The sequence below is a fragment of the Lactuca sativa genome, chromosome 2 (assembly GCF_002870075.4).
Source record: "Lactuca sativa cultivar Salinas chromosome 2, Lsat_Salinas_v11, whole genome shotgun sequence".
Taxonomy (NCBI): Eukaryota; Viridiplantae; Streptophyta; class Magnoliopsida; order Asterales; family Asteraceae; genus Lactuca; species Lactuca sativa.
Window position 1 is genome coordinate 136638798 of NC_056624.2, and position 21329 is coordinate 136660126.

The window sequence follows — 21329 nt, forward strand, 5'->3', positions numbered from 1 at the left end:
CTCCTCATCCACACACAAATGCACCTCCACCTCTCGGTTTTTCACAATACGAATTGTACACGAACATCTGTAACACTCAATGCAACTTTTTCAATCCCGCCTCACCCTATCACATTTCCATACAACCCTTCCACAAAACCTTTTCAACTGATTGTCTACAATGCAACAAAATACCACACAACCACCACCCACCCAACAAACGGTACCCGAGACGCAAGTGGGGGGAGGGTAAAAAAACGGCCCAAAAAGGGAGAGCATGAAGGAAAGGGATAGCGGTTGTGGTGGAGAAATCGGAAGACAAAACTCCAACATGATGGACCGCAGAGGAGGAATACGCATTGGCGGTGGCTTGGTGCGGGACATCAAAATATCCAACGCAAGGAAACGATATGAGAAAGATTGCTTTTTGGGAAGCCATGATCGGGAAATTTCGTACCATTTTGTAGAAGGGTGAAAAGTATCACTATCACGACATGTTGAGTAGCAAATGGACTCAAATAAGCAAGAAGTGCACCAAGTTCAATTCTGTTTACAACAAACTTTCCTTGCACAAGCAAAGTGGTGCGACCGATTTTGACGTTTATAGAGCGGCGAGGGACCAATATCATGTCGAGACCGGTCACGTTTTTTAGCATGAAAAGATTTGGGAGATTTTCAAGGAATACCCAAAGTTGAATAAAATGGACACATTTACGGAACAACAATCGAACAGGTCGAGCATCTCGGGTTCGGTCGATGTTTTAGACGCACGCACAAACATCGACCTCAATGCAAACACAAATGAGATACCGAATGACTTGAACGACCTTGAAGAGATATCCCCGCATCAACGACCGATAAGCCATGAAAAAGCAAGGCATGCTCAACGACACGCGGAGGAAGGCGAAATTAGACGTCGAGAGCAAGCCGAAATGAAACAAAAATTTGACGATCACAACGAAATCGCGCGTAAAAGATATGAGTTGCTAGGAGATCATTTGGAGTTCCTTCGTCGTAAAGCCGAGGAAGATCACATTGCAAAGGATTTGGAAATTCTTCAAACTAGAGAGGAGAATTTGCCACCAAGACGGTTGGAGGTGCTCCGAAAAATGAAGGCAAAGATCAAGCAAAAATATTTAGAAGAAGATTAGTGTTTTTTTTCGCTGTAATGTTTTTTTTCGGTCAATGTCTTTTTGTTGTAATGTCTTTTTTTCGTTGTAATGTCGTTTTTAATTAGTATTTATTTTAATTATGTGTTATTTAATTTATATGTTTTTTTTAATTATTATGACATAAATTAAAAAAATAATACAAAATAGAAAAATAGAAATTAAAAACATCAAAAAAGAAAAAAAGAAAATGATAGGTGTTATTACATGTTATTTTGTGTTGTCAATTTCCACCTTGGGTGTTATAACACCAAAAGTATGAGTATGATGATCAGGTGGACATTTTGGGTGTAATAACATGTTGCCCACACCCAGCAGCCTTAACCCTCTAGTTCCTTTTTCTTTCTTTGCTCATCACTAGACTACCAACCTCCATTACTCTCTTCTTTTTCCCTTAATTTTCCTTTTACGTTCAATGTAGTTTCTTTATGAAACCAACTTAAATTTCAGGCTCAGAAATGAACCTGCAACATTCAATCGCACTTCATCCCACTTCATATTTAACCGGGACTTCAAGTTCCATTCAATTTGTTTTATTTTTTTTGGTAATGATTGAGTTTTAGGGCTCTAAAGCAAATAGATTAGTTCAAAAAATGAAGGTGATTTTTTTTGGTTTGTTGGTGAGTGTAAATATTTGGGTTGTTTAAGGAACGATAAAAGGGAGGTGTATATGCACTAGATCGGTTGATTGATAGAGCATCTATGCACAAAATGAAAGAAAGCAGCAACGATTCACCACAGTCTGCCTCTTGACGCCCCATCAATTTCAAAACTTTAGATAATATGAATGTGCAAGAAAGTGGCAACGATTCACCACCGCCTATCCAAGTTTTAGGGTTCTAATCATGAGATCCTCTGAGTTTTCTTCTGATCGTTCGGGGTATTTTCGGATCTTTCTGGGCATGTTCGGATTTTTTGGCCATCAATGAAAAATGAATGGTACAAAAAAGAAGATATACCACCACGAACTACTGGAGACGATGTAGTTTGTGTTTCTGATTATGATATTGATAAGCGAGTAGGTAAATACACCCTAACGACTAACAATTTTATCATTGGAAGCAGTAGCGAGGTACCGAGCATCAGAGATGGAGTTATTAAGAATATCATATCAGCACACAAAGATGTCGAAAATTTGATGCTATTTATACAGGAAAAGATGCTTAAAAAAGGAAAAACACAAGTTAAGAAGAATTGGATAGTTGAATCATCATCTAAATTGCAATGCCACTTTGGATTAATGATGACACAAGACATGAGTTATATTTAATCCGGTCTGGTTCGGTTCCCGATTTTGGGTTGGATCCAATGACTGGTTCCTACTGGTTCCAAAAATCCACAAGAATATCGTCTCGATCCCGGCCTGATAGGTCCTGGGAGTTGATTCAGTTTTTCTTAGATATGAATTGATATAGTTGTTCTCACAATACTTTATCATGGTTTTGAGATATTTACTTCTACTTATAAAGTTATGTCTTTAATTTTTAACATATTACACTTAATTTATTAGATTTAATATGTTGTTATATATAAGCCATTATCTGTTTAAAGTTACAACTTTTGAACAGTTTGTACAAAATACTATATTTGTGAAATTAAATATACCATTACAATGTCAACTTAAATATAAATTTCAGTTTCACTTAAAATACTAAAGAATATTTTGTAAATAGTTAAAAGTGAAAAGCTGTAGTGACAAATTCAAAAACTAAATTGTAATCTCAATTAAACTAAAATATTTTCTAAATATATTTTTATAATCATTAAAAAATTTCAAATAAGTATCTTCAAATAACTTACAATAACAGTAGTAAAAAATAACTTTATATAAATGATTATACTATTACCTATAAAATCAAAAAATAATGTTTGATGTTTTAAATAACTATAATGATAGAATTTAAAACATTAAGCAAATAAGTTTAAAAAAATTAGTTAACAATTACAAAAACTATAATACATTAAACCATATATTATATTTAATTTTATTCATGTGTAACTCGAGGGTAGAAGTCATTCATACGGTTGAGATTATGAAGTTATAACAGATGTATATATTATCATATAATTCAAAATATTCAATATATTATATCAATTTAGTATATGAATTATTATATCAAATTTAACAACAACGTTATTGTTATATTAAAAAAAAAAACATATATTTGTAAAGACTTTAACTATATAGGTGTTTCTACGCATTACAATGTCAACTTAAATATAAATTTCACTTCCACTTAAAAAAGCAAATAATATTTTGTAAATACGTAAAAGTGATAAATTATAGTGATAAATACAAAAACTAAATTGTAATCTCAATTGAACTAAAATATTTACTAAATGTATTTTTATAATCGTTAAAATTTTCCAAATAAGTAGCTTAAAATAACTTACAATAACAATAGTTAAAAATAACTGTATAAAAATGATTATATGATTATATTGTTACCTTTAAAATCAAAAAACAATGTTTGATGTTTTAAATAACTATAATTATAGAAATTAAAACATTAAGCAAATTAAATTAAAAAAAGTAATTAACAATAACAACAACTATAAATAACATTTAACTGTATATTATGTTTAATTTTATTCATGCGTAACTCGCGGGTAAAAGTTATTCAAACGATTGAGATTAAGAAGTTATAATAGATGTATATGTTATCATATAATTCAAAATAGTCAATATATTATATTAATTTAGTATCAAAAATATTATATTAAATTTAACAACAACATTATTATTATATTAAAAAAAACATATATTTGTAAAGACTTCAACGATATAGGTGTTTCTGCGCAACGCGCGGGAATTCGCCTAGTATACTTATAAAGCTAGCATTTTTCCTTGCACCACATTCATTTGAAACTCCTATTCTTTTTTTCCTTTCACCACATTCATTTGAAACTTCCATGACTTTTCAATTTCTTTCTAATAATGATTATAAGTTGGTTAATATGGTTAAATAAATATAAAAATTAAAGTGTAATCATATATAAACTAAATTTCAATACTAAAAGAATATATTTTCTTATATTTATAAAGTTATGTTTTTAACTTTTAACATATTACACTTAATTTATTAGGTCTAATATGTTGTTGTATGTAAACCATTACCATTTTGAAGCTACAACTTTTAAACAATTTGTATAAAATACTTAAATTACTTATTTAACTATAACCTTACAGGATCAACTTAAGTATAAATTTTAGTTTAACTTAAACAACGTAAAGAATATTTTGTAAATAGTTAAAAGTGATAAATTGTATTGTCTTTCTAATAATGATTATAAGTTGGTTAATAATGTTAAATGAGTATCAAACCTAAAGTGTAATCATAAATAAACTAAATTTTAATATTAAAATACTATTTTTACTTCTACTTATAAAATTATGTCTTTAACTTTTAACATATTATACATAATTTATTAGATTTAATATGTTGTTGTATGTAAACCATGATCAGTTTAAAGCTACAATTTTTAAACAGTTTGGACAAAATACATAAATTGTTAATTTAAATATAACATAACAGGGTCAACTTTAATATAAATTTCAGTTCCATTTAAAAAATCCAAAGAATATTTTGTGAATAGTTAAAAGTGAGAAATTATAGTGCTAAATACAAAAACTAAATTGTAATATCAATTTAACTAAAATATTTTCTAAAAATATTTTTATAATAGTTAAAAGCTTTCAAATAAGTATATTAAAATAACTTACAATAAAAATAGTTGAAAATAACTCTATATAAATGATTATATTGTTACCTTTAAAATAAAAAAAATGTTTGATGTTTTAAATAATTACAATGATAGAAATTAAAACGTTATGCAAATAAATTTTAAAAAAATAATTAATAATAACAACAACTATAAATAGCATTAAACTATTTATTATATTTAATTTTATTCATGAGTCTCCCACGGGTAGAGGTCATTTAAAATATTGAGATTATGCAGTTTTAATAGATGTATATATATATATATATATATATATATATATATATATATATATATATATATATATATATATATATATATATATTCACATATAATTCAAAATAGTCAATACACTACATCAACTTAGTATACGAATTAATATATCAAATGTAACAACATTTTTGTTATATTTAAAAAAACATATATTTGTAAAGATTTCAGGTATATAGATGCTTCTGCGCAACACGCTAGCATTCGCCTAATATCATTATAAAGCTAGCATTTTTCCTTTCACCACATTCATTTGAAACTCTCATTCATTTTTTTCTTTTACCACATTCATTTGAAACTCTCATGACTTTTCAATTTCATTCTAATAATGGTTATAAGTTTGTTAATAAGGTTAAATAAATATAACACCTAAAGTGTAATCATATATAAACTAAATTTCAATATTAAAAGAATATATTTTATTCTACTTATAAAGTTATGTTTTTAACTTTTAACATATTATACTTATTTTATTACGTCTAATAGGTTGTTATATGTAAACCATTATCATTTTAAAGCTACAACTTTTGAACAATTTGTATAAAATACTTAAATTGTTAATTTAAATATAACCTACATGATAAACTTAAATATAAATTTTAGTTCAACTTAAACAACCTAAATAATATTTCATAAACAGTTAAAAGTGATAAATTGTTGTCACACCCCCGAACCAGACGGCGGAAACGTCCGGGGGCTTGTGCGTGACTTCATCTTGAAATATCATTACAGTGAATATAATTTAAACATAACATCATCATCATCACACATGTAATATTACAACATTCATTGTTTACATCGAGTATTGTATTTGAATATTACATGTCAAAATAGTATGAGTATGATGAGACAAAATATAACACAATATCCATTAGTTCGTTTCGTTCATCCTGTCTCAACGGTATCCTGAGAATATAAGTTATTTTGAAAATGGTCAACATAAAAATGTTGGTGAGTTCATAAGCATGTTTGTGAAAATGATTTGTATAACTTTGAAAACCACCAGAAAATCCGATATTTTCTGAAAACTGTTTAGTGTGTTTGTGTTAGATCTTGTATTAATGCATGTATGTTATTGTTTATTTGACTAAAAAGGTAAAGAGAATGTAGAGAGAATGTAAGAGCATGTAACGAGAATGTTCCCAGACAACCCGATGTTGTCTGTACAAGAGAAAGTTGACGTACCAACCCCCGAGGTTGAGTACTAGTAAGAGAATGTTTCCGAGTAATCCAAGAGAATGGTGAATGGTGAATGGTGAATGGTGAATGGTCTTCCGTAAAATTCATAACGTTAATTCCTCTAAGCGAGCCGTCATAACGATACTAAATAATGACAATTTCGCCTGTCTTAGCGTCGTTGGACGCCGACAGAAAATAGAATAAGGTTTTTGTCACCCTAGACTGAGTTAGTCTAACTGTAGCGAACAGCTCAGGTGTGGGGTGTCATCCCCGTATAGATCTATACACAAATCCCCGCTCTCCCTCCAAGAGACTCTGGTTATAACTACAGGCTACAATCGTACACTTAACAGGTGCCAACCGATAAAAACTCGCTAGATCCTTAATCGAATTTACGCGAAGAAAAATGTATAAACTCATTCTAGGACCAATGATCCATGTAAGTGAACCACTAAGGCATCACTAAACATGTAAATCATTTCAAGACCTAAAGGGAATGAGATTATATAACATGGGCCCAAAAATATATGTGAAAGGACAACTAAGGCCCATTTCACATGTAAGGTATTTATAGGCCCAAATAGCATGCAAATAGTATCCACTAAAATAGCATAAAAAGAACAACGCATATAAAACCCATTCTTAGGCCCAATAAACATGTAAGTGGACCACTAAGGCCCACTATACGTGTCTATTATTTCCAGGCTCAAAAGGAATGTGAATGTCTATCCTAAGCCCAATATACATGTAAAAGGACACTAAGGCCCACTAAACAAGTATATTATTTCCAGGCCCAATAAGGAGATGAATACCTATCTCGAGCCCAATATACATGTAAAAGGACACTCAGGCCAACTAAACAAGTATATTATTTCCAGGCCCAATAAGGATATGAATACCTATCTCGAGCCCAATATACAGGTAAAATGACACTAAGGCCCACTAAACATGTATATTATTTCCAGGCCCAATAAGGATATGAATGTCGTTTTTAACCCGTTTGTTATTGTTTTGTTTATTTTAGCTTGATTATTTACATAATTGATATCTAAAGCCCACTTTTTGTAAAAATGACATTCTTGGCCCAATAAGCCAAAAATTTACAATTAAGGCCCAATTTTGTAAGAATAACACTTTAATCTCCAATTTTGTTAAAAACTTGTGTTGATGACTACTTTGTGATAAAAATAGCATTTTAAACCCATTTTTGTCAAAAATATCATTTTTGGCTTGGTTTTGTGAAAATACATATTTTTCTGGTTTTTGGCTTTTTCCGAACTAGTTTTTAGAAAATTTATAGAAAATTCATCGTAAGTCGAAATCTGGATCCGTAAATTTTGGAAGTTTGGAAATTTTGTCTAGTTTTCTCACATTTTTTCTCATAATTTTTGATGGCTTCAAAATAGTGTGAAATTACTCATCTTCACAGGTTGGCCCGAAATTATTTCAAATATGATAGGCAGTTTTGTAAAATTCGCCAAAAATTGTAGAAAAATCGTATGAAAACGTGAGAGTAGTAATTTTAAAGGTATTAATCTGAACTTTATCCATGTAAAACAGTTTTGAAAAATACTTCCATTTGGATGGTCAAAACAGTCCGAGATTGGACCAAAAGTTTTCTGTCAAGGGCTGTTTTGTGAGTTTAGCTTATAGATCTTTGAACACAACACTTATTTTTGCTATATCAAGTATACAAATCCCAGATCTATATGTTTACATGTAATACTTGTGATAAAACATACTTTTCTCAAGATTCATATGAAGATCCTAGTGATAAACTTCAAGTTTCTTAACATATTTTTAGATTAGTGAAGAAATCAACACATAATCACCAAATAATTCATGGAAAACACACATAGTCATGCATATACACATAGATCTACACAAATCAACTTGTATTCTCCCCCAAAAATCATATAAAAACAGAAAACAAGGGGTATGAACTCACCTTGAAGATTCCAAGTGGTAGAATGAGAAGAAGGAGTTGTTGGACCTAGCTTGGTGTAGTTTTTGAAGATCACTCGAAATTTGATGGAGTTCTAGAGTCATACACACGAAAATGGTGGGTGCATGGAGTGATCTTAAGAATAAACATGAAACAAACACTTTGAGTTTCATAAAGATCTTACCTAGTTTGTGAGTTTTGAAGAAGGATTCTTGAGGATGACTCCTTCCTTGAAGATGATCTTGAATATTTTGAGGGAGAATAGGAGGACTTGAGAGTGTTTGGAGAGTAAATTGGAAATTGATTTTTGTGAGTGTGTGTGATGTGTTCTGGCCGAGAGTTTAAGATGGGGGTTAGGAAGGATTGCTTAAATGGTTATTACATGAAAGTTTAACATCTTGAACCTAGATATATGGGGGATTTTTGCATGGATATACAACATATATTAATGAGGTGTCAAGTATTAGAAAATCCCATTTCTTTTCTCTTTTTTTGTATAGATATTAACACATTGGGCCGAGAATGGGCTCAATGAATGAAGGTGAAATAGCTTTGGGCTCAAATCCTTGGCCTTGTTTGAATATTTATGGAGCCCAAAAATTATTTTTCGGCCCATTGGCTCTCAAGGAGGCTCACGGCCCAAAATGGTAAAAGAAATTAGTTTAGGGCCCATTAGGGCTAATTAAATCCTTTATGGCCCATCAAGACCCGTTAGAGATAACTAGTCCATTTTAGGTCCACTAAAGGTAAAATTAACCATTTTAAGCCCATATGGCCCAAAAGATTGAGTTTTATGAGTGTGGGTCCATTTAGAACCCAATTAGGGTTTCTAGGCCCAAGATATTCAAGTTGAAGGTTTATTGGTCCATTAGGCCCAATAAGATAATTCTAGAACACATTAGACTTGAATCGGGCTTTCTAGGGTTTGCAACCCTTATTTGAACATATGACATGTATTTGAATGAGAATAGAGTATTGTATTCACTTAGAGTATAGGCTTTTACAATGGATGATGTTTATATGAGAATAGAATTTCCTAGCTAAAAATGCTAGTTGTGACAATTGTAGTGTCTTTCTAATAATGATTATAAGTTGGTTAATAAGGTTAAATAAGTATCAAACTTAAAGTGTAATCATAAATAAACTAAATTTCAATATTAAAATAATATTTTTACTTCAACTTATAAAGTTATGTCTTTAACTTTTAACATATTATACTTAATTTATTAGATTTAATATGGTGTTGTATGTAAATCATTATCAATTTAAAGCTACAACTTTTGAACAGTTTGGACAAAATTCTTAAATTGTTAATTTAAATATAACATTACAGGGTCAACTTTACTATAAATTTCAATTCCACTTAAATAACCCAATGAATATTTTGTGAATAGTTAAAAGTGGTAAATTGTAGTGCTAAATGCAAAAACTAAATTGTAATATCAATTTAACTAAAATATTTCTTAAAGATATTTTTATAATCATTAAAAGTTTTCAAATAATTAGCGTAAAATAACTTACAATAACTATAGTTAAAAATAACTCTATATAAATGATTATATTGTTACCTTTAAAATCAAAAAAAAAAATTGTTTGATGTTTTAAATAATTACAATGATAGAAACTAAAACGTTAAACAAATAAATTTTAAAAAATTAATTAATAATAACTACAACTATAAATAACATTAAACTATATATTATATTTTATTTTATTCATGAGTAACCCGCAGGTAGAGGTTATTCAAAAGATTGAGATTATGCAGTTTTAGTAGATGTATATATTATCATATAATTCAAAATAGAGTAAATTACATGAATGGTCCCTATGGCTTAGAGTAATTTGTGTGTTTGGTCCTTGACTTTTTTTTAACTCGGAAAGTCCCTACTATTTGTTTTTGTTACACACTTGGTCCCTGTCTTACCTAAAAAGACTAGTTTCCCTTGATTTTCTAATTTATTTAAATAAACACACCTCTAACCCCATCCATTCACCTTACTTTACCTAACCCACAACTTTTCCCTATTTAAATAATAGTCTTTTTAGGTAAGACAGAGACCAAACGGGTAACAAAAACAAACAGTAGGGACAAAACACGTAACATAAACAAATAGTAGAGACCTTCCGAGTTAAAAAAAAAAAAAATAAGTTAGGGACCAAGGGTGCAAATCACCCCAAACCATAGGGACCATTCGTGTAATTTACTGTAACACCCCAAAATTCAAATACCAATATAACTTAACATAGTCTCAAAAATTCCAAAATTCAAGATTCAAATACTAATGTAATTATTAATAATAATAGCGGAAGCAAATAGAAATTTAAGTAAACACTTGGCGCGCTACGTCTTCCTCAAAACTTGTCGTCTTCTTCAAGTCTGAACTTTATCCTTTCCATTCCTGCTGCCACTTGCTATGTTATTTCCTGGGTTGCGTGCATTTAAAGATTCTAATGGGTAAGCCTAGGGCCTAGTGAGTTCGTGGTTTTCATGCATATTGACGTCAATAAAATAAAAATAATGCAACAATTTATCAGTATAATTCTTTTCATTTCTTTCCACCCTTTATGACACATTAGGGAACTACTGTCATTTCCAAGGAACAAGTCCCTCCGCTGTCACAACAAATATGCTTACGGCTAGATAAACAGAGAATAAGTTCTCCGCCGCGTACTAACACCCTGTACGACGACTAATAATAAAACCGTGTAAATACATATGTTCCCTTTATATATGTCACCCACCATTTTCACCCTTTTATACGAAATAGTTCACAAAATTTCACACAAATATTCATAGCAATAACAACCATAACATATAATTGCAAATAATTTAGAATCAACTTTTCATGCAAGAAACCATAAAATTCACACGAAACTCACATTGTTGGCGTAGGTCTTAACCAAGTTCGTCATGCTACACGCACCCTACATTTAACCAACATATTTTCTAAGGCTTCAATCCTAGAAAAACATCCTATGCGATCATTTTTTATTCAACCGTCCATATGTCTCATCCAACCAAATAAAAGTTATAATTTTTTTTTGTAATATATTTTGCAATACTTTTCTTTTGAAATAATACTTTAATATGAATGAGAAAATGACCCCAAACAAAACTAGAATGTTTTTATGGCACCATTTAGTAACTTTCAAATATATATTTTTAGCTATACCATATAAAAGTACATAGGATAAAATGATATGCATTCATTTCCATAACTTCAATTTAATCAACAAACTTATATAACTCATGGACATATCTAAAATTCGTGATTTCTTTGTTGATAGTCAAAATTTAATAAAACTGAAAGTTAAGGGTTAAAAATGTATTTCTTGAATAATTGGAATAATAAAACGTCCATAAAGATATGATAAGTGGCATTCAACCATTCACTCAGTTTCCCCATTTGACTAAATAAAGGTACATTTGACTTTTACTAAATGGATTGTACCAAGACCCGTTAGTGCGTCTTCTCCGCCCGAAAAACATTTTATTTTCTGTCATTTTTTTTAAATATACTGAAGTTTGATTTTTAGGAAAACTACAATAAAGTCCCTATGTATTGCCCGTATAATCGATTTAGCCCTTATATATATATATATATATATATATATATATATATATATATATATATATATATATATATATATATATATATATATATATTTTTGCAATTTAGTCCTAAATACCTGTAAACGTAATCAAAACGGGATATTTAATAGGTTAGCCGTGGCAGCTTACGTGGAAGTCATCATGTTAAATAACATCCTACGTGCCATTTAAGAGGGCTAAATCATTGAATCGAGCTCGTCTTCTTCATTCTCCAGTCAAAGGAGCGAACGATTAGGGAAAATTGGCAACAGGAAATCGATGTCGAGTTCGTCAAGCACCAACATCAGAACGTGCTATTGTGGAGATAGGGTTGGAATGTGGACATCATGGACTCGAAAGAATCCAGGTCGGAGGTTTTTTGGTTGCCCAAATTACATGGTATAGAATCTTCAAATCTCACTCAAATTCTTCTAATCCTCTAAATTTCCCATTTTTCTATGTTAAAAACATGCATCTTGCTATGTTATGTAGGATGAAGAGAAGGACTATGGGTATTTTCGTTGGATTGACCCACCACTATTGAATAAGTGGTATAAAAAAAAGAATGTATGAGTTAGGAGCTGTTGCTAATGGGGGTGTAGCTATTCCTTTTAATAACCCTGTTAATGAAGGTGAAATACTTGTTGATGGCCCTATTGCCCCTGTGAATGTTGATGTCCCTATTGCCCCTGCGAATGCTCTTGAACCTGATAATCAAATTGCAATGTGTGACAATACACATGTGCCTAGTAATGAATTTGGATTCTGCAAGTGGATGATGGTTTGTTTCGTTTGTTTCATTTTAGGGATGATGTATGCTTAGTTTAGTGTAAGTTGTAGGGTATTATGGTATGGTAGGGATGATATAATCTTTTGGTTTGTTATCATGATGTAATAGATAAATGTTCTTGTGGATCATGTAATGTTTTGTTTAATGAAATGGCAATATGTTATTATGGTTTGCATAAATGGTGTACACTAGACAAATATAACCATGATTTAACAATTGGTGTTGAATTTGGGACTAAAATGATCACCATTGACAACAAACCAATAAAGCTCCAAATCTGGGACATAGTTTGTCTCCTTCTTTTCTTCTATACCTTATTCCCTTGTTACATTTATTATAAAAGAAATCTTAAAAAATCTCTTCTTTTTTCTTTATCTATTTGTTAGGCTGGTCAAGAATCATTTAGATCAATAACAAGATCTTACTACAGAGGTGTTGCTGGTGCCCTTCTTGGTTTGCATAAATGGTGTACACTTGACAAATATAACCATATTAAGGGCATTCACAATGTTTCAATGTGGTTAAAATAATTAAACAACAAACTCCAATATGTCATTACCAACCATGTTAAGGGCATTCACAATGTTTCAATGTGTTTACAAAAGATGTACAAAATATGGTTATCAGTAACTTAAGGGCATTCACAAAAGATATACAAAAGTAGCATTCACAAAAGATGCACAAAAGTAGCATTCACAAAAGATGTACCAAAATACCCTTACTACCCTTAACACCCTAACACCCTAATCCAACTCCAATGTGGAATTTGAAGAAGTCCCAACACATCCCATCTTCTTCAGCTTGGTTTTAACAATCCTCTCAAAGGGCCTTCTTCTTTTCACAATCCTAAGGTGTACTGGTAATTCATGGGTGTCATTAATGCCTTCTTCTTCTTCCTCACTTTCTGGTTGTGTCTCAGGGATAATTTCTTCAGCCCCATCTTGTGTCTCAGTCTGAGGTGGATACTCCTCTTCCTATAAAACATCAAGCAATTAATAACATAAATGAATGTAAACATTAAGGTAATATAGAGGGTTTACCATAGACATAGGAAGAACTTGTTCAATAGTGTCATTGTAATCATTGAGTTGTTTCATATGTGAATCTGTCAGACTAAGTGACTTTTTAATTTCTTCAGTTGAATACCCTGATAGTTTCAAATCTTGCATTGCCTTCCATAAATGGACTAAATATTTTTCAGGAATAGTGTCATCCTCATTTTCAACTCCACCATCTTCAACTTCAGCCACTCCACCACCTTCAATTCCAACAGATGTCTTACTGCCCCTACCACCTCTTTTACTACCCCTACCACCTCTCTTACTACCCCTACCACCTCTGTTATCCACTACATCACCTGTGTTACCCACTGCACCACCTCTGTTACCCCCTCTACCACCTCTACTACCCCTTGCACCACCTCTACTACCTATAACACCACCTCTTACACCACCTCTAGTCCAATGACTAATATCAGGATCCAATATTGGTCTACCCATTTTTTTTTCTTGGGTTTGGGTTCTGGTGTGACCTTGGGATTCTTACAGGATGCCTTGTTATGACCCCTTTGAAGACAATTTTTGCATTGGACTGTCCTTCCTATTCCAGTAACCTTCATCTTATTTTGGGAGTATTTGTCTTGAGATTCAGTGGCATGCCTCTTTCTTTTCAGAGTTGGTCTCCCTGGCATTCTTCTAGCTAAAGGGGGTAGAGGCTTTATGTATGATGTTCTAGGCCATAAATTTCTACCATTCACAGGTAGTATATTGTTTGCATATATGGCCTTGAACCTGTCCACATTAAACCACTCACTTATGAAATGAACAGGATCTTGTCCAGTGAATAATATTGCACACTGTGCATGTACACATGGAATTCCTGAGATATCCTAAAGCCTACAGCTGCACACTCTGCTTTGTAAGTTAACCACGTACCCTTCTAATCCATTCCTGGCTTCAAAAATAGATGGTCCACTTGGATTCACATTCCAATTCCTACAATGGCATTACTAAATGAAATCATAACAATGAAATTAGAATAATGATAACAAGGAACAATAAAAATGCTAAGACAAACCTCAAATCCTCTCCAAACTTGTTCATTTTTTTGATAGCAGTTGGACAAACCACTGATTCCCACTTTTCTGCCTTTTGTAACATATGGTAGAACCTATCCATCATGTACAACCTAATTTCTTCAAACATTGCTAGAAGGGGTTTCTTTCTAGCATCCAATATGATGGCGTTGAAGCACTCTGCAATGCCATTTTCAACTGCCTCACATGCTACATCAGTCCTAAAAAATGCCCTGCACCATGTGTGAGGATCTCTTGCGATCAAATGTTCATAAGCATTTGGATTAACCTCTTTTATATCATCCATTTTCCTCAGAAATTCACTCTCTACAGTTCATAAGGAAGCTGCCCAGAACATATTCTTGAACTCCACTCCAGAATAGGTCTTCCTAAAGTTAGCATATATGTGTCTTGCACACTGTCTATGTTCCACATTTGGTAGGACTTCTTTGGTTGCTTCAAGAAATCCCTACAATTTAATGAATACATAAACATATAAGATGATGTTAAGGAAAAATCATAAATATGCAAAGAAATTACAAACCTTATGTTGATCAGAAATTACAGTAAACCCTCCTCCATCTAGCAGATTAAGATCCTCCGTGAGCAGTTCCAGAAACCATTTCCAATTAGCTTTGTTTTCAATGTCAACAACTGCCCAAGCAATTGGATAAACTTGGTTGTTTGCATCCCTCCCTATTGTTGTGAGTAATTCTCCTTTACATGTCCCTTTCAAGAAAGATCCATCTAGACCAATTACCCTACGACACCCTATTTTCCAACCTTCCTTGATTGCTTTAAAACACAAATACATCCTGTGAAAGTATGTTGTTTGATCTGGATTTACAGTGACACCAACTTGGACAGTGCTACCAGGATTTGACCTTAGTAACTCATGGCAATAGTCCCACACCCTAGCATAATGTTCTGTAAGTGTACCATCTATAATGGTCATTGCTCTACACCTTGTTCTGTAAGCCTTAGACCAAGACACACCACAATGAAATTTGGTCCTAAATATTGATTGCATCTCCTTACACTTCAAGTTAGGTTTCATTATCAACTCCTTCAAAAAGTGTCTTGCTAGCCATCTGGGACTCAGTAAATTTGAAATATTGAAATTTCTAACACATTTGTGCTCACCGACTAAGGTTTTAATCTGAAAAGACCTTTCTTGAGTCATCCAGGAAGCATGAACTCTGAATGGGCAGGGTTGAGACTTCATCTTAGAACCACATTTGGCAGTTAATCTCACAGTGTCACACTTCGCAAATTTAATGTTATACCCTGACTTAATAGCAAAATTAGTGAGACATTGTTGCAACTGATGTGGTGATTCATACCTTTCACCAAGAAGGGGCTTCATCTTATTCCACTTAACTGATGGGTCGTGAATGGGGAAGCCTGCACCAACCGCATCTCCCAAATCAAGATCATTAGCCCCTGCTGTGTCATCGATTTCCTCTTCTGAACCAAACCCTTCTTCATCTTCATCAACTAAGTCATTGTCTTCATCGGCTTCATTATCTTCATAATCAGAACTGAAGTTAAGGAAAGCATCCTTGCATCTCTCTTTACCCTGTGTCTTGAAATCATCTTCTTCCATTTCCACATCTATGTGCTTAGTATCGAGCACCTCCTCATCATCTTCGTATTCTTCAGAGTCGTATTCTTTAGATGACTCATGGCGAACTTCTTCTGATTCGACAGCCATTGGGTTTTACCTTCGTTTCTCTCAGTAAAACCTTACTTCCTTCGTGTATCACTCTGTAAAAACCCTAACTTTTTCTCTTAATCGATTTACCAGACGTCGAATGTAGTGGAAATGGAAGGGTAAAACTCACTTGTACACGTAAGGTGCCACATGCGCAAAATACCGGTGGGATACCGGCTAACCTATTAAATATCCCGTTTTGATTACGTTTAGATGTATTTAGGACTAAATTGCAAATATATATATATATATATATATATATATATATATATATATATATATATATATATATAAGGGTTAAATCGATTATATGGGCAATACATAGGGACTTTATTGCAGTTTTCCCTTGATTTTTCTCAAAATGATATCAAATAATTTAATAAAAATCACCATTGTTTATCTCCACCTTTGTCTATCAATAATCCATAAACAATTATTGAAATTTTGCTCCATAATAGAGTGGGTAAAACAACTACTGGAAAAAAATGTTTCTTATAAATCTTGTCGATTTTGGAACTAATTGGATGAAATTGAGACAAGTGGTTGAACCAAAATACGTTGGGCATGCATATAAATCTATCTCAGAAGCTATATCAAGCTTAAATCGAATAATCATACCTTAATTTCAAGAAAACTCCGAAAAAACTTCAACAACTTTCACACCCGATTTCTCCTTCGAATCTCAGTCGTTTCTTGCAATTTCAGTGGGGTTTCCACTCGATTTTTCGAGCTATATATAATGCCTAAGTCCATAACTGAGGAACCCTTTTCATATGCTCGGATTTACAGCCCTAATGAAGATGATGGTTTTTGCCATTAATCTCCATAATTCTCCACTAATTACCTCATTATTCATTGAATTAATCATTTTATTATAATGATATAATCTAATTACATATATATTTCTATATCTTAAATTTGATTTATCACAAACTTACCCCCTTAAAGGAATTCAGTCCTCGGAATTTGAATTAAGCAAATAAATGAGGGTATTTAGTCATTATGTCTCGCTTGGTCTCCCATGTTGCATCTGAACCTTTATGATACTTCCACTGAACTTTCACAAGTGGTATCTCCACATTCCTTAACTTTCTGACCTTTCGATCTATAATCGCAACGGGTTCTTCTGTATATCGTAGCTTCTCATCAACCTTAATTTCTTGAAGTGGCACTTCCATGGCGGCGTCCACTAGACACTTCTTTAGATTAGAGACATGGAACGTGCTATGAATGCCCTGCATTTCCCTTGGTAGCTCCAATCGATAGGCCACCTCTCCAACTCGTTCCTTAATTATAAAGGGTCCAACGTAGCGAGGACTTAACTTCCCTCACTTGCCAAAATGCACAACACCCTTCCATGGGGACACTTTTAGCATAACTTTATCACCAACCTGGAACACTATTGGCTTTCTCCGCTTATCTGCATAACTTTTCTGTCGATCCTGAGCAACCTTAATGTTATCCCTAATTGCCTGGATTTTATCGGTAGTTTTTTGAACAAGTTCAGGTCTTGCCAATTGTTTATCCCCCACCTCATTCCAGCATAATGGGGTTCTACACTTCCTACCATATAGAGCCTCATATGGTGTGACTGTTATACTTGCATGATAGCTATTGTTGTAGGCAAACTCAAGTAACGGCAAATGAGTTTCCTAAGACCCTCCAAAATTAATAAAACAAGACCGTAACATATCTTCCAAGGTCTGTATTGTCCGTTCACTTTGCCCATCTGTTTGCGGATGGTATGTCGTGCTCAATTTTACTCGAGTACCCATTTCTTGTTGGAAGCTACCCCAAAATGTCGACGTAAAACGACTATCCCGATCCGAAATAATAGACATTGGAACTCCATGCAGTTTCACTATCTCGTCAACGTACAATTTAGCTAACCTTTCCAACGAGTATGTCTCCTTAATTGGAAGGAAGTGCGCCGATTTAGTTAATCTATCCATAACTACCCAAATCGCATCATAGCCTTTCGGTGTCCTCGGTAACATAGTCACGAAGTCCATCGTGATGTGATCACATTTCCGCACTGGAATCAACATCGACTGTAACTGTCCATAAGGCCTTTGGTGCTTAGCCTTCACATTCAAGCACGTCAAACACCTTTCAACAAAATAGGCTATATCCTTTTTCATCCCTGGCCACCAGTAAGATTTTTGTAGGTCTTGATACATCTTGTTTGTTCTCAGATGGATTGAGTACTTCGACAGGTGCGCTTCCTTGAGAAGTAGGTTACGCACTTCACCCACTCGTGGTAACCAAACCCTTCCTTGAAAACACTTCAAGCCACGACTATCCTTTTCCATTGATTGTATTACTCCCACCACTCCTTCACTTTTCCACTTCTCTTCCTTTGATGCCTCTTCCTGAATCTTTCTCAAATCATCTAGTAAGCCGGTGGTTACGTTCATCTTCATCATTCGAATCTTAGGTGGTTCTCTTCTTTCCTTACGACTTAATGCATCAGCTACCACATTTGCCTTCCCTGGATGGTACAATATCTCACAATCATAATCTTTGAATAGCACCATCCACCGTTGTTGTCTCATGTTCAAATCTTTCTGATCAAACAAGTATTACAAACTCTTATGATCAGTAAAGATCTGACACCTTGTCCCATACAAATAATGTCTCCAAATCTTTAAAGCGAACACTACTGCAACCAACTCCATATCATGCTTTAGGTATTTACACTCGTGAACCTTTAACTGTCGTGAGGCATAAGCAATCACCTTACCATTTTACATCAAAACACACCCCAAGCCTAACTTGGATGCATCACTATAAAAAACAAAGCCATCATTGCCTTCTGGTAAAGATAATACTGGTGCACTGCTAAGCTTTTCCTTTAAGACATTAAAGGCATTATCTTGCTCTGGCTTCCATTCGAACTTCACATTTTTCCTTGTCAGGGTAGTTAACGGTGCAACTATATGCGAGAAGTCTTGTATAAACCTTCGATAGTATCCTGCCAACCCAAGAAAACTTCGAACTTCTGATGGGGTTCTTGGTGGTTCCCATTTTTCAATCGCCTCAATCTTTGCTGGGTCCACCTTGATACCATGTTTGTTTACAACATGGCCCAAAAACTGGACTTCCTGAAGCCAAAACTCGCACTTCGAAAATTTGGCAAATAATTTTTCTTTCCTCAATAAACTAAGTGTTAGCCGCAGATGTTGCTCATGGCCTACCTTACTTTTAGAGTATATCAAGGTGTCATCGATAAATACAATTACAAACTTTTCTAGGTATGGCTTGCACATCTGATTCATCAGATCCATGAACGCAGCTAGTGCATTGGTCAAACCAAATGGCAATACTAGAAACTCGTAATGACCATACCTAGTTCGAAAGGATGTCTTTGACACATCTTCTTCCCTGACTTTTAGTTGGTGATATCCAGACCGCAAATCGATCTTTGTGAAGTAACTTGCCCCTTGAAGTTGATCGAATAGATCATCAATTCTCGGTAACGGATGTCGATTCTTTATAGTCACCTTGTTTAACTCTTTGTAGTCAAAGCACATTCGCAGGGTCGGTCCATTGATTTTCATTGCCTGGGGCAAGATACTATATTAATGCCCTTATATAAAAAAAATTACATAGAAAATGTGAAATAAATTTTATACACAAACTAAATCAAGGTTATACAAACAAAAACATACAAACACTTATCTAAAACAATGTCTCTATGCATTTTTTTTTGAAGCAAAACGATATCTTATTTTATGATAATCAAGACTTAGCATAAATTGATTTTCCATACTCATAATTGCTAATCCGTTTAATCTTTCTTGGGTGATAGTCCTTCAAAGATATAATTTTAATAAATTTATGTTCGAAAAAAACTTCTTTTTGCGGAACCAACTATGACTGGTATGAACAAAAAAATATTATATGCTACCAATATATTGGGATACATGTCCATTTCATTTGAAAACTCCTAAATTTGAATAATTATCCAAGGAAGTTCACATTTGTATGCTTCATCGGATAACATTTCCTGCAAAATTTGGAACTCATTAAACAAATATTGGCAATCATTATCAAGTTCCTCACTTCTAACAAAATTCCTATTTAAAGACCCTTGTAACTTATTAGTAAGATGTTCTCTCTTTTTTTTATTCCTATTTTGTGCACCCAATAGTTGTTTACTCGAAAGCGCACACACACACAGACACATATATATATATATATATATATATATATATATATATATATATATATATATATATATATATATATATATATATATATATACTTAACAAAAAAGAGATTGAATGTCAAAAAGATATAGTAAAACCAAAGAATGATGCAAACTGAAGTTAGCTATCCATAACCACAAACTCACAACCTAAAAAAAACATAAAATGGTATTATAAATTCGGAATTAACATTTCATAATTTCAAAAATTAAATTGAAATGATAATTTCAGAAATTTGGTACATCACATTTTCAGAAAATAAAATAACTAATCAGATTATTCCAAAATACCACATCATATTATACATAAATCAAGAACGCGTCTCTTTTCAATATCATAATTTCAATATAAGAATTTACATATCAAATATTTCAAAAATATGATACATTAGATTTTCAGAAATCTGATACAACAAAATTTTAGAAATTAAAATAACTTATCAGATTTTAAGATACATCAGGTTTTCATGTACATCAGATTATTCAGAAATCAAAAACACATTACTTATTTAAAATCAGGATTCACATATCAGAAATTCAAAACCAAATTCACATATCAATATTTCAAAATTGGAATTTACATATCAGATTTTCAAACATAATTCAACATATATCAGATTAATGAAAAATCAGAAAAAAAAAATACATCAGGAATTTAAGAAATCTTAGTGCAGAAAGACTTAT

General features: G+C 32.7%; 2 protein-coding genes across 2 annotated transcripts; both read right to left on the reverse strand.

The window, feature by feature from the left end:
• Positions 1–15055: 15055 nt before the first annotated feature.
• On the reverse strand, positions 15056–16435 carry LOC111913004 (uncharacterized). The gene is made up of 2 exons (XM_052768934.1): positions 15266–16435; positions 15056–15190 (listed from the first exon to the last, which is right to left on the reverse strand). Exons 1-2 carry the CDS (start codon positions 16433–16435, stop codon positions 15056–15058), a joined length of 1305 nt encoding a protein of 434 aa, XP_052624894.1.
• Positions 16436–17406: 971 nt separating this feature from the next.
• Positions 17407–18858, reverse strand: LOC111913003 (uncharacterized). The gene is made up of 3 exons (XM_023908722.1): positions 18326–18858; positions 17827–18046; positions 17407–17721 (listed from the first exon to the last, which is right to left on the reverse strand). The coding sequence occupies exons 1-3, from the start codon at positions 18856–18858 to the stop codon at positions 17407–17409; spliced, it is 1068 nt and encodes a 355-aa protein (XP_023764490.1).
• Positions 18859–21329: the final 2471 nt, after the last annotated feature.